The sequence below is a fragment of the Periplaneta americana genome, chromosome 8 (genome assembly GCF_040183065.1).
Source record: "Periplaneta americana isolate PAMFEO1 chromosome 8, P.americana_PAMFEO1_priV1, whole genome shotgun sequence".
Lineage (NCBI taxonomy): Eukaryota > Metazoa > Arthropoda > Insecta > Blattodea > Blattidae > Periplaneta > Periplaneta americana.
The window spans coordinates 106,641,197-106,665,224 of record NC_091124.1 but is presented as its reverse complement, the minus strand read 5'-3'; the positions used below and the strand labels follow the sequence as shown (position 1 = coordinate 106,665,224).

The 24,028-nt window shown below is 35.2% G+C and overlaps 1 protein-coding gene across 5 annotated transcripts in view; it reads left to right on the top strand.

Moving 5' to 3' along the window:
- LOC138704929 (peptidyl-prolyl cis-trans isomerase FKBP4-like) overlaps nt 1-24,028 on the top strand; it is a 233,637-nt gene that overhangs the window by 67,019 nt on the left and 142,590 nt on the right. For all 5 annotated transcript variants that reach the window (XM_069833355.1, XM_069833352.1, XM_069833351.1 and 2 more), the window contains 2 exons: nt 13,534-13,676; nt 23,048-23,168. In XM_069833355.1, the coding sequence (XP_069689456.1) occupies nt 13,534-13,676; nt 23,048-23,168 (264 nt within the window). The remainder of the gene's footprint in view (nt 1-13,533; nt 13,677-23,047; nt 23,169-24,028) is intronic.

Below are 24,028 nucleotides of genomic sequence, written 5' to 3'. Positions count from 1 at the left end.
AATTTTGTATCACCTTGAAGGAGTCGTTTGGCAACCAATGGATGTTCTCAGAACCACATCTCTGTGCACTTCAAATAGTTTTTGCAAACTAAATACGCAAAAACAGCACGTTTCCTGCTGTACACTTCCATTATGGATCTTAAACTGAAAGATTCCAAAAGTCGGAACAATAAATGTGTCATTATGATGCTACATGTGGAAACAGGATCGCAGCATTAACCAAATAATTGGACGCGTGTCTTTATGACGCTACTCTGCATTGAGCCTAATACAGTCAAGAAACAAGAACTAGTGCTATGGATTGAATATGAGTATGAATTTAGAAAATTACAAAATAGCAAGAGAAGCAATTGTTGCTAGTCTTAATACGAGTTTGAAGGGAAGTTGTTACTGGACATGAGTCCAGTCTAGTATCCTTTAAATGGCATCACCCCATACAGAAGGACGACTAGTTTGAGGAGTGTCAGTGACAGGATAGCTCATGGCAGCCATTTTTTTATGTTTGTCCAAACAAGACTTGACATGTGCTTTTGTATTATAATGTCAGGCCCTAGGGTACGGCCACACGAACTACATTTGTAGCAAGTTTTCTGCGACAAATGTAGCTGGAATTATAGGCAGCATTGAGTTAAATGGAAGCGGCCACACGGAGCAGTAAATGTAGCAAGTTTGGCGCATCCCAAGGTCGTGTCGCAACTTGAATGGGTCCGGGTCCATTTTTTCTGCGACATTTACTGCTGTTGGGTGGCCACATGTAGCGACATGGGTGGCTACACGTGCAGCTACATTTGTAGCAACTTTCTGCGACAAATGTAGCTGGAATTATAGACCGCATTGAGTTAAATGGAAGCGGCCACACGGAGCAGTAAGTGTAGCAAGTTTGGCGCTGTCTGACATGTTAGGTCTATTCGTGACCAATAATTTTCCACCTTAAATGAATTAACATTGTTGTTAGTTACTGGGAATTTATTATGAAATCCATATTTTTAAACTTTAAATTTATATTAATATTTATTTCCGCTTTACTAATTCCCAGAGGAGACTCAGTGAGTCAAAGAATATACATGTCAAAAGACTTTTATCTACTAATTGACAATAGATAAAGAATAAATATCATGCAAAAGAAAACAAAAAAAAATTGTAGTAAAAGTACAAACAACCATGTAAAATGAATGGTTATGCTTTAATTTTTTAGGAATGAGATAGAAAGCGAAAATCAAATGTCATGTAAAGGACACACAGATTAAGACTTTAAAAAGAGTGAAATAACAAATCAAAGTTATTCATTTTACAGTAGAGAATTACAATAATTTAGCACAATGTAAATTTACAAATGCGTATGGATACACGCGTAAGCTAATTTTAAATACTATTTTCTTAATCTTACTCCTGTTTTTTGTTACTTCACCAGAAGGAAAAGTAAATATCGCCACTAAGTTCCTTTCTGGTAATTGAATTTGCAGCCAGGCATACAACACCTTGGCATTTTATTCATGCCTAATGTATTTAAAAATAAAAGAAGTGACATTGATGAGTGCAGTGATATTTGTCTCTCGAATTAGCTATAAGATATCGCAATTTGTACCACCCTGCTTATCTTTTAGCGTTAAAATTTTCTTTTGTTGGTAAAAAATCTTTATGAGACATGAAACTGTAACATACCCTAAGATTCACCTTTCAGTTTCCCCCTTCCCCGAAATTTAATAATCTGAGAAACGTGATCTATCATGTTTAAAATAACGTAAACTCTGTTTTCTATTGGATAAGATGTAGGCCTACAATGGGAGAAAGGCATTCTGAAATTTGAAGGAAAACCCGTTTTTTTTTAATGGCTGAAATTCTCAATATGTATATGTAATCATAACAACAGAATTAACTTGTGTTTATGAGGGAGTGAAGTAGAAAGGGAGATTGACTTTTAGATGGGAAATTATTATCATGACAGATTTATAACAATACGATGCATTCCCATCTCACTGGGCGCCAGCAGTGTGTTGTCTTTAATAATCGGTTCTCCTCCTGGCAGACAGTAGAGTGAGGATTTCTCCAGGGTTCGGTATTGCGTCCATTGCTTTTCTGTCTCTATATTAACAATATCGCCAAGTCATTTAAATATTGCAGGTATCATATTTATGCAGATGACGTTCAATTATACATTTCCACCAGTCCTGATAGAATAAGTGACTGTATTAATAGACTCAATAAAGATCTCGAATCCGTTTCATCTTGGTCTCAACAATTGGGACTTAACTTAAATACAGATAAATTACAGGCTATCTTATTTTCGAATAAAAGATTAATCCCCTATATTAATAAGCCGAACCTTCCTCCTGTGACTCTGAATAAAGCGATCATTCCATTCAGTTCAACTGTAAAAAACCTGGGAGTTCATTTTGAATCTAACCTTACCTGGGACACGCATATCAAACACACATGCAAGAAAGTATTTTCCACTCTTCACTCATTAAAACGATTGTACCACTATCCAGCTAAATTAAAGCAGACACTTGTACAGACTCTTATTATGCCTCATTTCGATTATTGTGATGCTTTATTCAGTGATCTCAGGGTGGATTTATCCCAGAAACTGCAACGTGTTCATAATGCGTGTGTTCGTTTCATTTGTAATGTCCGCTACTACGATCACATTTCGCCTTCTTTCAATAAATTATTATGGCTCAGGTTAAATGAGAGGAGAAAGTTACATTCCCTTTCTTTCTTATACCGAATTTTGCACACCTCTACTCCCTCTTACTTATCTGTCTGATTCCACAGTCTTTCTCAGTATCATAACTTAAATACTCGGTCACAATATAACACGCTAGAAATACCACTGCACACATCATCTCTTTATTCTTCATCTTTCACTGTTGCTACTTCTCGTCACTGGAAATATCTGCCGCCTGAAGTCAAGGGCTGCTGAACTTTAATTTCCTTTAAATGTAAATTAGAAAAATATCTTATGTTGAGTTGCCAGACCTAACGCGTTGCAAATATTTAATGGAATGTGTTCCACTGTATTTATTTTTATTTTTTATTTTGTTTTTTATTTTTATTATCGAAATCGTGTTTATTTATCACTTAACGCCAATATGTATCCCACTATGTTGTCGTTTTTCTTATTATTAATCTATTTTTGTGTACATTTTATTCAATTGTCGGTTTCTGGTTTAATTATGTAAATCCTACTTAATTGTAATCTAATACTAATACGTATACTAATATGTTTATTTTTATTTTTACTGTGTACATTTTTTTTATTGAATTATCGGCTTCTGTTTTTTATGTGATTCGTATTTGATTCTAACAACATTAATATGTATTTCACTATGTTTATTTTTTATTTTATGAGGTAAATTTTATGTAACTACCTCTTTTGATCTCATTATGTACCTAAATTGTATCAGTATGTAATTACTTAATTCCGATCCAGTTTTATGTTCAACTGTGTAAGCAAGTTTTAATCCTGGTTGAGTGTAAGAGAAGGCCTTACGGCCTTAACTCTGCCAGGTTAAATAAAGCCATTATTATCATTATTATTATTATTATTATTATTATTATTATTATTATTATTATTACTATTATATATGACATATTTTGTTACTAACAATACGGTGCCAATAAATATTGCTTTGCTTATGTATAGTCCAGCTGAGTTGCCCTATTTTTTAACTCTCTTCAAAATATCGTTATTTAAAAAGTACATGCATTTTTCTTCTTTCAATTTCGACCTAAAGAATTCTTCAATAATAAAATGTATACAAAAGCGTTCTAGCAAACCCTTCACAGCAATTTTGTTTGGTAAAAAAAAAGTACAATTCTTTTGCAGGACAGACCTCACAAATCAGTATTCATAGTCAAGAAGGCCGTGATATACATAGGTTTGTGTGTATAAAAGTTCTTCGATTTTTAGCGTTTAAGTTTGTTTTTAATCACAATTTCAGTAAACATAAATTATATTTAACATCTATAAGTTTATAAATTTTGATTCAGATAATTATAATTGACTAATTTGTTTAATACTATCTAAAATTCTTTAATTATAATCTTCTTCATTGTTGTACACTGAAAACAACATGGATACTATAAACAGAAACCTACAAATAGAAAATTACAACAGGAAAAACACGATCAAGATTCAATTTGCACAATCTGCTACTAGACCATCAGCACAGGAAATTCATCAGTGGATCGTAAAGAAAATGGTAATCAACACAGATCAAGTGGACACACTACAACTGCATAACAGAGAGAGAGCAATTTATCTGAAGGTAACTACAACCACATTGTATAATAGATTACTTGATAAGTACCAGGGAGAAATAGAATTTCAATATGAATCAGGAGAAATAACTCACGTTAATATAGGACCACCAGACTCAGCTAGTGTTACAGTTCGAGTATTCAATCTCCCCTCAGAAATTCCCAGCTCAGTTTTACAGACTGTTCTGAACATATACGGTACCATACAAGACATTCGAAATGAAACTTGGAGTACACAATACTTGCTTCCGGTTTACAATGGAGTAAAAGCAGTACGAATGAATATCCAAAAAAATATTCCAGCAACAATACAGGTAGCTTCCTACACAGCTAACATCACTTATCCCGGACAACCTCAGGCATGTTTTGTTTGCGGAGACACAACTCATATGAAACAAGATTGTCCTCAACGAACTGTGTCACTAAGATTGCAACCCCGTAACACTCCCAGATTGCTAAGTGAAGTAGTAAAGTTTAACTTAAGTGAGCCACAAAACACAGATGTAAATACTGCATTAGATGAATTTTCAGAAAACAAAAGTTTGAGAAATGATGACGAAAACAGTGATTTGCAATGTATCACTAATGTACACGACACCATGGACACAAATACCAATGCTCTCAGTATTTCGTCTACACCTCCCACTGAAGCACTGATACGATGTAAAAGACCGATTCCACCAAGTGAATCTTCATCTAGTAATCCCAATGCACATATAGATTCTTTGTCTGAAGTCTCTCCCTACAATACTGATGGGGAAACTACTACCAACCCTAAAAATCATTCCAAACTAAATCCACCCAGGAAAAAGTCGAAAAAGGTGAAGCCACCTACATTGGATGAACAACTACATCCAGTAAAACACATATTAGAAGCGACACCGAGTGAGTTTATTCTAAACTACACACAGCTCAAAAGTTTGTATGAAAATACAGTAGGAGTTACTGATATCCTGAAAGTTGCTTTGTCTTATACAAATGACACTGAGGGTCTAATTGAAATGTTCCAGAAACTTTACCCACACTATCAAGATAAGGGCATTAAAAATAGAACTACGAGGATCGAAAACTGTCTGCGTGCCATAATAAGTATGGAAAGTGACAACAATGGGGAAACTGATGCCGTAGACAATATTCAAACGCCAATCCATCCTTAGAATTATTCCCGTTTCATTGCTCCAGTGGAATATTAATGGGTTTTGGACCCAGTATGAGTATCTACAAAAGTTAACTACATTACATCAACCTGGTGTCATGTGTTTGCAGGAAACTAACTTTAGTAATAATTATGTCGCAAATATCAAACAGTATTCTTCATACAATAAAAATCGCAATATATACCATCATGCTAGCGGAGGAGTGGCTACGTATGTTAACAACAATGTAACTAGTAAAGAAGTGCCACTTACTTCCAACTTTGAAGCAGTAGCAGTAATTGTTTTATTATGTATCGAAATATGTATATGTAACATATATCTGCCTAACAGTCAACCTATTGATTTACACAATCTGAAGGATTTAATCAATCAATTACCAAGACCTTTTATATTACTCGGCGATTTTAACGCTCATAGTACTCTTTGGGGATGCTCTAATACGAATTCAAGGGGAAAAATCATAGAATCTCTGCTAGAATCCGAAGATGTAATATTACTAAATTCACTGAAACCTACATATTACAGTACTGCTCACGGAACTTCCAGCAGTATAGACCTCTCTTTTTGTACTCCAGATATTGCTCCTCTACTTTTGTGGTCTGCTCATGATACTCTTTTTGGAAGTGATCATTTTCCAATTTTGCTCGAAATTACATTACACTTAAGCTGTAATCTCCCTATAATTAAATGGAACCTCAAGGACGCTAATTGGTCTGACTTCAGAACTGCAATTAATGGACAAATAAGTACTCTTCTTCCTCCATGTGGCTTTCACACTTCATCTATTAACAAAATAATAGATGATTTTAGCGCACTGATACTCAAATCTGCAGAAAAAAGTGTTACTAAAACATTAATATCACCCCACAGAAAATCTGTACCTTAGTGGAATGAATCTTGCAAATTAGCAGTAAAAAACAAAAATAGAGCATTTTACAAATACAAACGGAAACCAACAGTAGAAAATAAGATCAATTTCCAAAAACTTCGAGCTATAGCGAGGAAGACAATCAAAGACAGCAAAAAAGCATCCTGGTTATCTTATCTTTCATCTATGTCTCATCAGACACCTCAACATATAATATGGGACCGCTTGAGGAAAATCAGAGGTATCAACAGGAACACTTACATTAGTGCTATCTGCCAGCCCAATAGTAATGTCTTAGTAACTAATCCACAAGACATAGCCAATACCTTAGCAGATACTTTTTCCAAAATATCCAGTGACTGCAACTATGAACAAGATTTCTTACAGATTAAAAACAATGCCCCTGAACTCGATCCAAATGAAATGAACTGCAATACAGACCAGAGCTTTAATGATATACTTACTCTACGAGAAGTGCAAGACGCCTTGAGCCACTCTAAGAATAACAGCCCCAGACCAGACAATATTCCATATGAATTTCTAAAACAACTCCCACCGGATGGTGTTTTATATCTTTATGAAGTGTATAATTACATTTGGTCCAAACAAGTGTTCCCTGATCAATGGCGAAATGCTATTATAATACCAATTCTCAAGCCTGATAAAAACCGAAGTGCACCAGAAAATTACCGCCCTATTGCTTTGACGTGTACAATGTGTAAGTTGCTGGAGAAGATAATCAATAAACGTCTACGATGGACTCTAGAACAACGAAACTTTTTCACAACATCACAGAATGGTTTCCGACAATTTCACTCGACAATTGACTCCTTAATTACATTGGAATCCGAAATATTGAACGCCTTTCTTAATAAGCAACATCTTCTTGCAGTTAATTTAGATATTCATAAAGCATATGATATGGTTTGGCGCCAATATGTTGTGAAAGTGCTAATAAAAAACCAAATCACTGGAAACATGATTAGGTTTATCCATAATTTTCTACAAAATCGTACAATACAAGTCAAAGTTAACGGTACATTATCAAAGAAAGTTATAATAAACAACGGTGTGCCTCAAGGTTCAGTTATTAGTGTCACACTTTTTCTAGTAGCCATTAATAATATTACATCTCATGTAAGTTTACCAGCAAAAACCTGTCTATTTGCAGATGATCTCACTATCTTTTGCACAGGAAAAAACTTGACAACAACGCAAGACATTATCCAATCATCAGTGAAAGGAATAGAAAATTGGGCCAAAGAAACCGGTTTTAAATTCTCAGCTAATAAAAGTGAATGCATATTATTTTCAAAAAGAAATACACCACATGCCCAGCCTGAATTATATCTGAACAATAATAAATTACCAATAGTAAACACGATAAAATTCTTAGGAATTATATTTGACAGAAAGCTGACATGGGCCCCTCACTTAGCTGCTCTTAAAGAAGATTGCCTGCGACGAATTAGTTTTTTGAAAACACTTGCTGCGAGAAACTGGAGCGCAGACTATAAAGTCTTAATGTGCACTTACAGAATCCTCATTCGTTCTAAACTCGATTATGGCTGTATCAGCAAAATCATCCTCTTTACAAAAACTTAATGTAATACAAAACTCAGCACTTCGGATCGCATTGGGTGCATTCCAAACAAGTCCAATAGCCAGTTTACAAATAGAAGCAGATGAACTGCCTCTTGATATTCGAAGAAAACAACTGAGCATTTCCTATGCTCTAAAAATCGCAGCTTCATCTAGACCTAACATGAATTCATATATATTCTCTGAACATCATGATAAACAACAAATAAATTCAGCACCCTTTTCTTCTAGACTGAAACAATACTTTAACGAAATGAATATGTCAATCCCTTCCATTTCTCAAAGAAATAAAAACACTGCCCATCCACCTTGGAGAATCATGTTACCTGAAATAAATCTGGATCTAACGTATCATATTAAAACCGAAACGAACAATATTACGTATCAACAATTTTGCAGAGAACAATGGGATCAGTACCGTAATTACCGTCACATATACACAGATGGATCACAGACTAACCAAGGATGTGGATGTGCTGTAGTTTACCCTGACCACACGATGTTGTACACATTGCCATCTCTTTATTCTGTTTTCACATGTGAGTTATACGCCATCAAAAAAGCTTTAGAATATATTCTGGAAACAGAGACTGATAAATCTTATCTTCTTCACACTGATTCTCAATCAAGTTTACAAGCTCTTCAAGATATATTCTCTACCAACGCACTAATTCAAGAAATACACCAGCTCCTCACTGACTTGATGAAACAAGGACGAAAAATAACTCTAATATGGATCCCTTCTCATCAGGGCATTCCTGGAAATGAAACTGTAGATGCCGCAGCAAAAGAAGCTACAAGACTTCCATTGCATTTTTTCACATCTATTCCTCATACAGACTCCATTAAATACATAACCAGAAAACTGCACAACCATTGGCAAACATCATGGACAGAGTCATCATCCAGCAAACTTCACGAAATAGTACAGCATCCCAGAATGAAATATCCACTACAGAATTTTAAACGTCAAGACCAAGTAATAATCACCAGATTGCGAGTTGGCCACACCAAAATTACACATTCTTATCTTCTAGACAGAACTCCTCCTCCAACATGCACCAATTGCCACATTAGGATCTCTGTACAACATTTAATTTCTGAATGTCCACTATATCACCTTCATCGAGATCAATTCCATATACCAAAAGACTTATCAACAGTTCTAAACAACCCATCATTCAGTTCAAACTTAATTAAATTTCTGAAAGCTATCAACATTTACAAATGTATCTAAATTATTATTGTAATACAGTAAACTCTATGTAAACTGTAAGAATTGTTTATGTACGTATTGTCGCGATATGACTTTCTAAGTTAAAGCGACATAAAATAAATAAATTAAAAAAAAAAAAATCAGTATTGTTTATAAAGACATTTCCACTTTGAGTTGTATTTTGGGATATAAGGGTCAAGTTTAAATTGCCGCAACGTCCAATAAGCATTCTGCAAAACCAAGAAAAAGAGAACTTTTATGATAGATGTGTTTACTTATACTCTATTCAAAATACCGTTCTTTGAGAGTACACATTTTTTTTCTTTCATTTTCGACCAAAGTTTTCCTTCAATAATAAAATCCATACAATAGCGTTCCAGTAAACCCTTCACAGCGACTTCATTTGTTAAAAAACACAATTCTTTTACAAGACAGATCTCTCAAATATGTTACAAACAGATTGCCTCTTTGAGTTGTGTTTTGGGTCATGTTTAAAACTCCTTTTTACTTGGAGATGCTTCAGAAATTCATGTATTGAAAAGGGAAGAGCATGTCTAACCTGTCGTACATCCCAATGACCCTTCTACAGAACCACGAGAAATTAGGTCTTCATACAGCCTTTCAGCAAACCCTTCACCCACACCGTACTTCCGATTGTTACTGACGAACAATATTGCCTGTTGTAAAATCGACACAGGAATAAAAGTTAACTTTATGGCACTGCTATAAATTTTCTTCTCATGCGCATTACAATTGTGTGTGACCGTAATAATGTACACTAACATCACACACAGCGATTTTGACTTCATAATCCATCTCGGAAGAAAGCTTTCTACTACACTACGGCTGAGTGCTGCAAAAGGCAAATGAACTAGCTACAAATGTCGCTACATGTGGCATGTCATGTGGCCACACGTAGCGACATTTAACGCAGAAACTGGCAGTAATTGTAGCACCCGTGTGGCCACCCATTTTGCGACAATTACGGCAGCTTCATTTGTAGCAGAAAACTTGCTACAAATGTAGCTCGTGTGGTCGTACCCCTACACTAATGGTTTCCAATTGTGTGAACTTAACATGGGCTGTAGGATTACTTATAACCAGAGAGGAAATCTCTATAAGAAATTTCTTAATTTATTTGTTTACTATTCATTTATTAATATTATCTATTTTCACCTTTAGATGTCAAAAGAAATTTATAGAATTATCTTATAACAAGACTTAAGAAATAAAGTAAGTAGAGATTGATATTTGTTGTGAAGTGCTGAAGCTTAGTGAATTATGTCGTCTCATAATAAGTAATGTCGATTTTTTAAGTTTGGGCGTTTTGTAGGATTTTAATGATTTTATTAAGTTGAGCAATGCGATACGGTTATTATGTGTATTGTGAGTATGTGATAATTGCCAATTGTTAATGCATAGAATATAAAATGGAGGTAATAAAGTTTGAGATTAGAATCTTTAAAAAGCACTACTGGAGAAAAGATTATAAAGCTGCTGCTTCGGCTTGAAGAATGTATGAAGTTAAGGGTGAAGGTGTTGTTAATGTATGTTTAGTGCAATGATGGTTCCAGTGTTTCAGTAATGGAAAAGGAAACATTAAAGATCTACAACATCCTGGAAGACTTAAGGTATGGAATATTGAGAATACACAGAGTTTTGGAAGAAAATCTACAAAAAATAAGTACTCGTAGATTGTCACCACATTAGGATGCTTAGAAAATCAAACAGAAGTTGTAGACACTCGTATAGGCTCAGTGCAGAGTGGATATGTATCTCTAATCTCATGGATGGGAGATTTTTTTAGGAGAATTGTTACATATCATGAAAAATGGATATAATATCGCAACCCTGACACCTCAAAACAGAGGCTTGATCTCTATCAGCCTGCCAAAATCGTTAGAATCAGGTCAGCCCCAGAGTAATGTTGTCTGTCTGGTTGAATTTTGAATGTGTAATTTCGCTGGGAATTTGTTCCAAATAGACGTGCAGTCGAAGCAGATCTTTATTCTCAACAACTAGAACTAGTTCATGAAGTTTTGAGAGAGAGGTACTAGACATTAGTTAATGAAAATAAAAGACAATGCAAGACACCATACTGTTCGAACAGCCATGGAAAAAATCCAGAAATTGGGAGGAATCAAATTGCTACCACACCTGGCATATAAGCCCTGTGACTTCATATTACCATCTGCTTCGATCTATGACCCACTTCGTGCGTGGAAGAAATTAAAAAAATTTGGAAGTCGAAGTGAGTGTCACTGAATTCTTGGCATCAAAAACCAGAAATTGGTTCTGTCGTGGGATAACAAACCTCTCTGAAAGATGCTCTTGTTCCAGACCATAGAATCTAATGCCCTTTACTTTGAAGATTAGATTATTCTCCACGGTAAATCTCCCGCATATGATCTACAGTGAATCAGAGAAGCACAATGTTGCCTAATAAAGGAGTATCGCTGTCAAAGGGTACATTGGCAGTTGAGCATTTATTTAATTCTGAAATCAGTAGCTTGCCTGATATAAAAGAAATAAATTTCTAAGTACGCCTGTAAACCGTTCCCTCTGTACATTTATTATAAGGATACAGGTTATAGCACAGTGTTCGATCTTAAAGCATTCTGGAACAAGAGCACTATTGTTTAGAATGCCTGCATCAGTCAAGACACGTAGTTATAAGAAAATAGACTCCCACACTTGACACACTATTATGATTTTCCCTTCATTTTTATATGTTGCAGAAGAAATAGATCATTTCTCGTTCATGTGAAGGAGTATTTCTATTACACCTTGCCTGTTGAGTGAAGCAATACAGTAAAAAAAAAGAGACAAAAGGCTGTGTTTTATGGTAACAGCCATGCACGGCAGTTGATGTTTAGAGTTTACGAGGTTTTTTTAATATCCCAGTGTTCTTTCTCTTTTAACAGACAAAAGTCTTTCGCCAAGCAAAAATGCTCATTTAATTTGCCTTAACTCAGACACCAATAAAGATTTTGAGTAGTGTCAACTTTTAAAAGTAATTTTCAATATTAGCCTACTCAACATTTCTCTTGCTTTGACCCTCTATCTAAAGTGAAAAATTAAAAAGTTTGCTGCTCACCAACCTTTGAATGTGTAAATGTCTACTTCGAACACATTACTTTGAAGTTACTATTTTTTCGTCTCTCTTTTCAAAAAAAAAAATTGGTTTTGAATTTTTATTATTCTTTCCTTACACATTGATCTATCAATCATAAAAATTATAGCACTATTGATTGACTATTATAGGAGCTATGACATGATAAATGTTAATACAGCCAGAAAATGGATATCTCCTCCCTCTTGCTCTAGTATTGCTGTCTTTCTCTCACACAAGACGTCCTTCTCTGGCACAGGACACTGATATTACAACCCACAGAGAATAGTTTCTTGTCACAACGTACTGCAACTAAAATTTTGCTGCAAAACCGACATTACTTAGGAGACAGTATCTGTAATTTCATTTGCAATGTCATACCTTTGCAAAAATATGTTTATTAGTAGTTTTGATAAAAAACAAGTGCAATACAAACATTAACATGTAACAAGAAATGAGGGCAACATTATCCTATTAATTTAAAACCAAGGTTTGAGAAGTTATACAGTGCCATCTGGCACACAGATTATCTTGTTAATAAATGGAACTGATAAATATTTTTTCTTTGACCTAGAAATTCTTGAAAAAATTCTGCAACACTAAAGGTGCTGTGATTTGAGAAAATTTGTGAACATGTGCCTTACACCATGAGACTAACTATATTAACAATGTTTATAGGATATGTGTTACCAATATTGAGGCAGTTCAAAATTTGAATGGTTTGTCTTATACCTGGCATGGAATCTTCTGTCTTGTTCATTGAGAGATTCTTTATAAAGTCCTTTTGTAGAATGACATGGAACAGAGCTTTAAAAACCATCGTGCTTCAGTAATTGTAGGAGGACTGAATTTTATTGTGCAAGTATATATTTATCATTTAATTATATATTACAATAATTAAGTGTTGTAAATGCTGTATACAGTGGAAATAGTTGTCTATTTGTTGTTTGGTAAGATATTAAGCCTAATTATACATGAGGCATGAGCAGAAATACTTCTGTAGTAGAATTAATAAAAGCAGTTTTTAATATGATATGAATAGCTAGTAACATCCAGTTTGGTTATTTGTATGTGTGGTGGTGGCGGTCGGTGGTGGCGGCGGCGGCAGGGTTGGTGGTTAACCAGTTATTATTTTATTCTGATCAGTCATAGAATTATAAGATGAAATTAATTTGTACAGAATTGATTTCATTGTATCCATAAACCATTAAATTATAACTTTTATAAACTGTTATTTTGTATGCTGACTTAACATTTGCAAGAAAGTGAAAGTTTATAAGGTTCTTCCAAAGGTGAAATTCTATGTTTCTTACAGGCAGTGTTATTAAATCATGGGATATTGGCGTTGCTACTATGAGAAAGAGAGAAGTTGCTCTTTTGACTTGTAAACCTGAGTATGCATATGGAAAGAATGGAAGCCCACCATCAATTCCACCAGATGCTACATTATTGTTTGAGGTGTGTATCATGCATACAAAGTGTAGATAAGAGTAGCTTGTGACTGTTATGATGATAATGTAGTGATAAGGACCTTCAGTAACTAATGGGAACTAAGTGATCGCTTGTTGACAGATGCCATATTTATTTCGGTACTGATCTGCCTTTTAATTTTATTGCTGTTACTGTTATTTACCTTCCATAACTTAAATACAGTCATTACACGAGACATTAACATGCACAAAACATCTCCACGTATTGAATATTAGTAAACAACCTATGAATGAATATTTCTGTGTTGTAAGACAGTTTTTAAATCTTGAGTTGAGAGATAGTCTGCCTCCCCTCCCAGGAAATAAAATAAATTCCCGTTCGCATGTCTCCTTTCAAGAAGAGGTGCTTGTATTCTTTTTAGGGTGATCTGTTATTTAGTAAAATTGATATGTCTGATTTCTGTAGCAAGCAAGATATTGAAATTTGTGGGATTCAAACTGGTGTTCAGTTATAAAATTGTATTATCTTGTGTGATTATAGGACGCAAGTAGGAGATTTTTAAAATGCTATATCTATCTTAGATTTATTACTGAAAATACTTTGCAAAGCATGACCTAAAAACTATGGAAATATATATATATGTATTTATGCCCTAAAAATACCAAAATGTGACATGAAAACTTGGAAACATGACACAAAAGAAATTAAATATTGTCCAAAAATTACAGAACACTTTTTGTTCACTATTCAACGAAATTGTTTTTGTGAATATTAATACTCATAATGTGGACTCTAGGAATATATGATATGATATGATATGATATGATATGATATGATATGATATGATATGATATGATATGATATGATATGATATGATATGATATGATATGAAAGATATGATATGATATGATATGATATGATATGATATATGATATGATGTGATATATATTGTGTGGGGGGGTGGGGTGAGGTGAGGTGATTTATTGTCACCCAACTGTTTGGTCCTGCTGGTCCTTCACATTCTTGTATTCGGGCCAGCATTCTCGTTCTTACACTACTTACATCATATTTATAAATTTAGTGGCTGACTCATGCATTTCTCTTCCTTTATTCATCACTGTGTCCTTATATGTCTATTCATTTCACTTATCACTTATTCTATTTCGTACTTTAATCATGTCACTATCTATCATTCTAACTTTTTCTAATTCCCCCTATCCCTAACACTTCGTTTACTATTTAATTCACTCTCTATTTTTTCTACATATATTATTCATTTCCATTTCTATCTCTTCCTTGTTTTACTCATATGACATAAGTTATTTTTCATATTCTTTATCCCACCTCATACTACATTTCTTTCTTTCTTTCATACTTCTTAGTCATTACTGACATGTATCATATGCATCCAAAAGAGTGAATCTATTAATCATCTGAGAGTATTCAATTACCATTCGTCTTTTATGATTATCACTGGAAGTGATTAAGACCTGTGCTCGCCATGGAGATCGACTTTCTTCTATGATTCCCTCTGATAATAATTTTTCAACTTATTGTGTGATGAACTCATTGTCCTCATTTGAGTGTCGTCGAGATTTTATGGCAATAGGAGTGCAATCAGAAGGAAGTGTGTTAAAAAGTGATGCTGGAAGGACAAGAGCAGTAACTAAACTGCATACTGAAAGAGGATCTTTAGATCCACCAAACGAAATATTGAGACTAGTGTGCTGTCTTAAAATGTCATGTCCAATAATTACATCAGCACATAAGCCTTTTAAAATTAGCAGGCTAATACGATTATATGTGTGATCCTTTAATTGTAATGTTACTATACACATTCCTTTCACATGAGATTGGAGAGATGTAGAAGCCATAGACACATGACCTTGAGCTGGTAAAATCTTGAACTTATGAGTAGATGCAAATTCAAGACTAATGAAACTTTGTGAACTTCCTGTATCCACTAATGCATCAGTTTCAGAGCCATTAACTTTAATTTGTATAACGGCTTTAGAAAGACAGGATGGTGAAGCAGCTAAGAGGGATGCTGAAGTTTTATCTTGAGATTGTTTGAAAAATTTCGATTTACAAACATTAGCAAAATGCCCCATTTTGGCACATTTCTTACAGATGGCATTTCTAGCCGGACACTGAGTACGAGGGTGCTTTCCACGACCACAAAAATAGCACAGCATTTTCGTAGCTGCAGAAGTAGGTCCGTCTCCATAAATAGAGTTTTCATGGTTTAAGGGTTGTTTATTCTGGTCAAGTACAGCATTAACAGATGGATTTACAACAATAAAAGATTTTGAATTTTGTTCCGCCATTTCTAATGATCTGGCTTGACTAATGGCAACATCTAATGGCAGTGTTAAATTTTCAAGTAGACGTTGCCTTATATGCTGTGATAAGAGACCACTGATAAATGAATCACGTATAAATTCATTTTTATTTTAGTCAGCTGAAACTGCCTTGAAATTGCAATCTTTGCTTAATAATTTTAATGCTTCAACATATTGATCCACGGACTCACCCTGAAACTGACATCTAGTAGAAAGTTGGTACCTGGCAAAAACTTCACTCTTCAGTTTAACATACAAGGATTCCAATACTGCGATAGCAGCAGAGTAGGTGCAAACTTCGCTGATATGCTCGTATACAGAGGGAGCAATGTAATTAGTGAGCAGCAAAAGCTTCTGTTCTTCATTAGCTTTTGTAGATTCCACGAAATTTTTAAACATACAATACCAGTGCTTCCACTGCTGTTCTGCGCCATTAATATTCACCTCTACATCAAATCTTATAGGACGTAATAATTTAACCATAGTTACTTTATTATTTTATGTTTTCTGTTTATTAAATTGTAAAGAAAACACCTTTTAGGATATAAGGCTTTAATAAACAGAAAACCAATACAGGTTACTACAACAAACAAACACGTTACTATGACACCAAGTAATTCATTTTCACTACATATGAAATATACATGTCATATGAAATATTCAGCACTATAGATCTGCGTAGTGTGTATCACCAGATACCTATTATGTCGAAAGATAAGCCATATACGGCTTTCGAGGCGTGTGGTCGATTATATCAGTTCTGTCGAATTCCTTTTGGTGTAACGAATGGGGTAGCATGTTTCCAAAGAGCTATTGACGCTATTATTGAATCACAAAATCTAAAGGATACATTTTCGTACTTGGATGATGTAACAATATGTGGACGTACTCAGGAAGAACATGATATTAATTTGCAACGTTTTCTCAAAGCTGCAGAGAAATTTCAACTCACACTAAATGAGAATAAATCTGTCTTCTCTACTAGACGTATCAATTTATTAGGCTATACAATTGAGAATAAAACTATCAAGCAGATGTTGAACAACTTCGCCCTCTGTTAAATTTACCTCAACCTAGTGACAGTCGCACTTTACGACGTGCAGTGGGAATGTTTGCACATTATTCAGGGTGGATACCCAAATTTTCCGAGAAGGTACGACCTCTTGTTCAATGTAAGGCTTTTCCTATGACTCAGGATGCTGCACTTGCTTTTAAGAGTCTAAAACAAGAAGTTGCAGATTCAATTGTAACTTCTATTGACGAAGACTCCCCATTTACAGTTGAAACAGATGCCTCTGATTTTGCTATTGGAGTGACTTTGTCACAGTCAGGGAGACCGGTTGCTTTCTTCTCTAGAACTCTTTCTAAAACCGAACAGAGGCACTCTGCTGTCGAAAAGGAAGCCTATGCTATTGTTGAGGCCTTGCGTAAATGGAGACATTACCTCATAAGTCGTTATTTTAAGCTGATAACCGATCAGAAATCAGTTATGTTCATGTTCAATAATATTACAAGGAACAAGATAAAGAATGAGAAGATTAAGAGATGGCAACTTGAACTGTCGTGTTATAAATATGATATAGTTTACTGGCCTGGACGAGAAAATGCAGTTGCTGATGCATTCTCCCGTATATGTTCTGCTACAGAAATGCCTGGAGACAAACTAAGAACATTACATCAAGCACTCTGCCATCCTGGAATAACTCGTCTTTATCACTGGGTAAGAAGTAAAAACTTACCATACTCACTCGATGATATTAAGAAAGTAACTGCATCATGCAATGTATTTGCAGAACTTAAACCTAGATTTTTCAGACACAATGGAAAATTAATAAAGGCAACCTCACCCTTTGAACGACTAAATATAGACTTCAAGGGACCAATCCCTTCAACTACTAGAAATCGGTACATTCTGACAGTTGTGGACGAATATTCTAGATATCACTTCGCATTTCCTTGCTCGGATATGAAGTCTTCGACAGTAATTAAATGTTTACAACAACTTTTCTCCATATTTGGTATGCCCTCTTACATCCATTCAGACAGAGGTACATCCCTTATATTGTATGAATTGAAAGCTTTCTTAGCAAGTCATGGTATAGCATCTAGTCGCACTACTCCGTATAATCCTCTAGGCAATGGGCAAGCTGAAAGGTACAATGGGATAATATGGAAAACTATTTTATTAGCTCTGAGAGGCAGAAAGTTAGAAGTATCACAGTGGGAGACAGTTCTCATGGATGCCCTTCATTCAATAAGATCGTTGCTGTGCACTGTAACTAACCAGACTCCCCACGAACGTATGTTTATTCATTCCAGGAGATCATCTTACGGTTTTTCTCTACCAACATGGCTAACAACACCTGGACCAGTGTTGCTAAAACGTAATGAGTGTCCTACAAAATATTGCCCTTTGGTTGATGAGGTAGTACTTCTAGAAGCGAACCCTGAGTATGCTCATGTCCGCTACTCAGATGATAGAGAAGATACTGTATCTACAAGGCAGTTAGCTCCATGTGCCCAGGAATCGCCATCTATGTTACCACATGAGAATGACAACAAAGAGCGGGATCTCATAGAAAAACACACAGGGTATGTCAACGATGAACAGAACAGCATCCCTGTAAGACAGGACTCTACAGTTAATGGTGGGAACGAAAATAACAGTGATAATGGTCTACAAGAACAGCAGCTTCGTCGTTCTAATCGGACAAGAGTATCGCCTAAGTACCTGGATGACTATGTTAGCAAGTAACATCAAAGGGGGGAAGAATGTAATGAAAATGAATTACTTGGTGTCATAGCAACGTGTTTGTTTGTTGTAGTAACCTGTATTGGTTTTCTGTTTATTAAAGCCTTATATCCTAAAAGGTGTTTTCTTTACATATCTCTTCCTTGTTTTACTCATATGACATAAATTATTTTTCATATTCTTTATCCCATCTCATACTACATTTCTTTCTTTCTTTCATACTTCTCAGTCATTACTGACATGTATCATGGCTAATCCCTACTCCTAGCTCGCCTAACTTCTTATATTACTTCATTATTTCATTTGTTATCTTTTACACTATATTCTTACATTTTACATTATTTATAACATTATGTTCTTCTCTCATTTTCTTCCCCAGTTCACTCCATTCTTTTTCTTTTTAATATCCTTTGCCACTTGTTCACAACTTACACACCATTTTCTTAAATTCTGGATTGGTTTTTCTTTACTATTACATATTTGCTTTCCAATATCTGGTCTCTTCTCATTATCTGTGCTTTCCTTTCTGGTCGACCCGTCTCTTCTTTTCACTTTATCTTCTTTCCTGGCCTTCTCTTTACTCCTCACCTAGTGACCTATATTCATGTTGTTTATTTTACTTGAACTGCAGAAATTTCCACTGTTTCTTGCCCTCTCATTGTCGTGATTCCCCTCTCCTCTTGCTAGTCCTTGGAGTGATGTCATCACTGATTTCCTCCAAGTGTCGAATCCACTAATCCCCACTCTTTTCCTGCCTACCTTCGTCATCAAGCATGCCAGAGTTTTTGTCCTCGCACCTGTGGAATTTCCAGAGTCTGCTGTGGTTAGCTGTTTATCCACCTCAGCACTGTCTTGTATTCTTGACCTCACATCTCCCTCTGTTTCAACTATTCCTACCATTGAATGTTTCTTCACTATGTCACTTATCTTGTCTTTCAGGTTTCTTCTTTTTTCTTCATTTACATTTTCTCCTGTTTCTGTGTTGTTTACACTTTCCAGGAAAAATTCTACATCGAAAAGCTCTTCATTCATTTTCAGTTTATCTTCATATAGTCTCACAAAGTACCCATTTCTCCTCACCATCAGCAAGAAAGGGTACCAAAAATTGGGGTTAAGATGAGTTGTGTAGCCTACCTTTCCAAAAACTTCCGAGAAGTGTGGATATTTACTTTATATAAAGGAATGTTCGTTGAAACAATCATCTCACAAAGATCCATAGAACACTGAGATGCACTATCTGGAGATGAACTGCTGACTGATTTCTCAAATGGCTTGTGGTGTCTGGTTTCTGCAGCGAATTGTTAGCAGTACTTCAATATTGTTGGATTGTAAAATGTTTCTGAGCTGTAACTTTTCCTACACAAATTTTGCAAAATAAAATTTTTCTGTCAGTACTAAAATATTTTTCACTAAACTCTTTAACAAATCCACAGAATTTCATAATCAGAGTTCCTTATTTTATGCATCTTAAAACTATGGTGACCATATGTACGGGACATTCCCGTGTTATGTCTATAAGCCAACTGTCCCATCGGTTACAAGCAAAAGAAGAATTTGTCCCATTTTTTACATTATTATTATTATTATTATTATTATTATTATTATTATTATTATTATCATCATTATTATCGTCGTTGTTATATGGTATTGATGTTCTTGTTATAATCATTATTTCCTGTAGTCCATAATGAAACAATAACTGCAATTTCAGCAAATGCAGCACCATAAAAACTTTCCTGATTGCTTATTGCCTGATCCATCATCTGTAGTGAAATAAGAGCCAATAATCATTGTCAACACTACACGTTTTCCTTATTGTTGCCTCTCATTGCAGCTAGACTATGATTATTTGTTAATTCAAATGCGACAAGAAAGAAAAAAACACAGACACATAACAGAGCAATTCAATAATAAAACCAGTTTAATGTTCACTACTGTTCTTATGAACACGTTGTGTTGTTAGGAAAGAACTTACAGGTATTTTATTTTTTATTTTATCTTATGTTTTCATACTTGTAGTTTTAATGAAACCATGCCAAACGAATTTTTAAGTTTATTAGATAAAACTTCTCAAAATAAATCCAAAGTCAAGTGTCAAACATGGTGTAGGCTTTTCAACGGTGCATGGCGGCAAAAGTGATATCTGTCAGCATATGCATTTATAGAAACATAAAGATGCTGAATAAGCAAAATGTAGCACTTCGAGCATTACTTCATTTCTTCTAAAACCCCAAGATGATGTAACTAGCTTCTGAGGGTGTGTTTGCATATCATACTATAAGACATGGACAGAGTTTTTGCTCAAATGATTGTACGCATGGGCACCGGCAGAATTAATTCCAAGGGGATGCAGACAGCACACAAAATGTACATTATATGGAAGATCAGTAATTTAAGGTTAGAGCATTTGTATGTGCCACACTTAGCCCATTATAGCATAGCCATCTCGATCCTCATCACACTCCTGTATATTTTTTTCAATGCATTCTTAGCGGAAATCTGAATTTTTTGGTGGACAACAGTGTTGCATGTCGTCACCGTCACTTAGTACTCAGACACGTTACGTGCAGTGTGCGTGGTTACCTACCAATAGAAGAATGTTCTCTCAGTTTAATGTAAACAATAGTTCAGTTCGCTTTTGTACTGGAGATATATGAGTAGTGTGTGAATATTTATGCGCGTACAGTATGCCGTTTTAGTGTTAAGGAGGAATAAAATTAATGAAATTGAATCGAGTAAGATGGGCGACATAAGGCATTTTTGTGTAAAAAATAAAAGACTGATTATACGTCTACAACACGCATTCCAATTCCAACTCCAAGTACCAACCAGTAGGGATGGGGATAATCAACAAGAAACCTAATTCCACAACTACAAATACTACAGCTTACTCAGTTATTGATAAAGGACCTCTTTGTCGAGTATGTGTATTGTTTCGACCTCCGGCTGAACAAGGACTTCAAGGACAATTATTTATTGTCCCCCCCCCCCCGCCTTAAATATCATTAGTTTCACGAAGTTACACAAACTCATGCGGCACATGTTCAATACTAAATGCGCTGCAGGTGCGTATTATTAAACTTCTTTATTAATTTTAACACATAATCTATAAGTTTTAATGTGATATGTATCCTCCAGTGATGCAGAGAGTTCCATTTTTTCCCTTAACACAATCTCAAGATATTATCATGGTCAGTCACTGAAGCACAGATTTTGAGGTGTTCCGAATCCATTTCTTGGTTTGAGTTACACAATAGGCAGTTAGGGGACTGGTATATTCCAATTCTATGCAGGTGTTTGGCCAAACAATCATGACCTGTTGCCAATCTAAATGCAGCTATAAATGATTTTCGTGGTAAAGCGCGAATTAACTGTGGATTATGATGCAGAGAGTTCCATTTTTTCCCTTGAGATTGTGTTATCAAATTTTGTTTGTTGAAGAAAACAGAGTGTGGGTAATCGAAGATGAGAGTGCACTAGTGACTGTGAGGAAGTTCATGTCAGTGAAGAAGAGGATGATTGTACGTTCTTCACTTAGTGGGGCATCGTGAAGTGAAATGTACTCAAAACACAATGCATGGTGACTGCTGACTGCTAAGTGATAAAGTAAAGTGTGCTCATTTCAAATCAGCCAAAATCTCCGCCCATGGGCTTAACACTTGGCTACTGCACTACAATAACGCACTTACTCACAGAGTGGATCTCACATCAGAATTTTTTTTGCAAAATCAGGAATGATTGCTTTTGATCATCCTCCATACAGCTCTTATCTTGCTCCAATGACTTTTCCCAGAGGTGAAGATGAAGTGGAGGAGGAGCTTTCGGTGGCATGCCAGAAGAACAATTTCCACCAACTCTAGTATTTCTCTAAATGCCAGAGTTGGTTCAGTGATTGAGGTAAATGTGGAAGTATATTGAGTGGTGGAAATTGTTTTGAAAAAGTAGAAAAGTATAGTGACCTTGTAGAAATTTCCTGGTGACCTTTGTAAAGATTACATAATGTTTGACCGAAGAGTCTAAGATTTGTGCTTTGATGATGGAGCAGTAAAAATGCACGGATTTCTTTAAATTCAGTGCCTTCATATTATTCTGAAAGACTTACATTTTTTGGTATTAATGTATTTGGGAGTTATATGAACTTGTTATATTTTATAAATCAACTTTGTTTTGGCGAGCCTTTGTAAACACGATAATTACCTGGATTGTGTGGAGAACTGTTAAACAGAGGTTGCATTGCTGATTTTTGTACTTAATAAATGGGGATATTGCTTCCATGAAGTATGATTGTGTTGTATGTTTTACAGATCGAGGTAATTGATTGGACTGGAGAGGATTTAAGTCAAAAGAAAGATGGTGGCATAATTAGATATCAAATAAATAAAGGAGAAGGCTACATCACTCCTAATGAAGGTGCGGAAGTAGAAGGTATGTATATGAGTACTACACACTATCGGTATACCTCTGTGCACTGCTAGTGCCAGTGTAAAATTTGAACTTCGTGACAGTGTTACTTAAAGAATACGTTTCTGTTGCTTTGCACTCGATTTTTTTGGGTGTATGAAGGTAATAGTTTCTCCTCCCTCTCTCCCTCCCTCCCTCCCTCTCTCCCTGTGTTAATTATTCATAAATAAGAACTTGGATGTGCAATTCTACATATCAGTTTCCCATTACTTATATCTGCAATGCCAGTGTGAAATTTGATCTTTGTGACAACCTTACCCAAAAATACGTTTCTGCTGCTTTGCACACTTTTTTTGGGGGCTTATGAAGGTAATAGTTTCTTCTTCCTCCCTCCCTCCCTCCCTCCCTCCCTCTCTCCCTCCCTCCCTCCCTCCCGCCCATTAATTATTCATAAATAAAAACTTGAATGTACAGTCTCCATATCAGTTTCTATTATAGCTGGAAATTTATTTCTCAGTTTAGTCAAATTTGATTGATTGGTTTCTAATGCCGATTACTTAACAAAAAATTCATTGGCTGTTCTCACTTTTATTGATCTCGGCTTAATTCTTACGCATTTTCACCTTGCACATCTTGTACAGGTGTATTTTGTTACATAGAAGGCCATGGACAATTAAGATTTCGAAAGTTTTGAAAGACATGTACTCAATCTATTTTGTTAGTTGCCTTGGTAATTATCATGCTGATGTCTGTCACCAAGAACTGAAAATTAAATAATGGTTTAGTTTATTTAATTGACGATAAAAATCTGGAGTTTATGCACCATCGGATGGAAATAAAGTGGAAACAGAAAAATGTTGTACATATCTACAATATGAATTAGA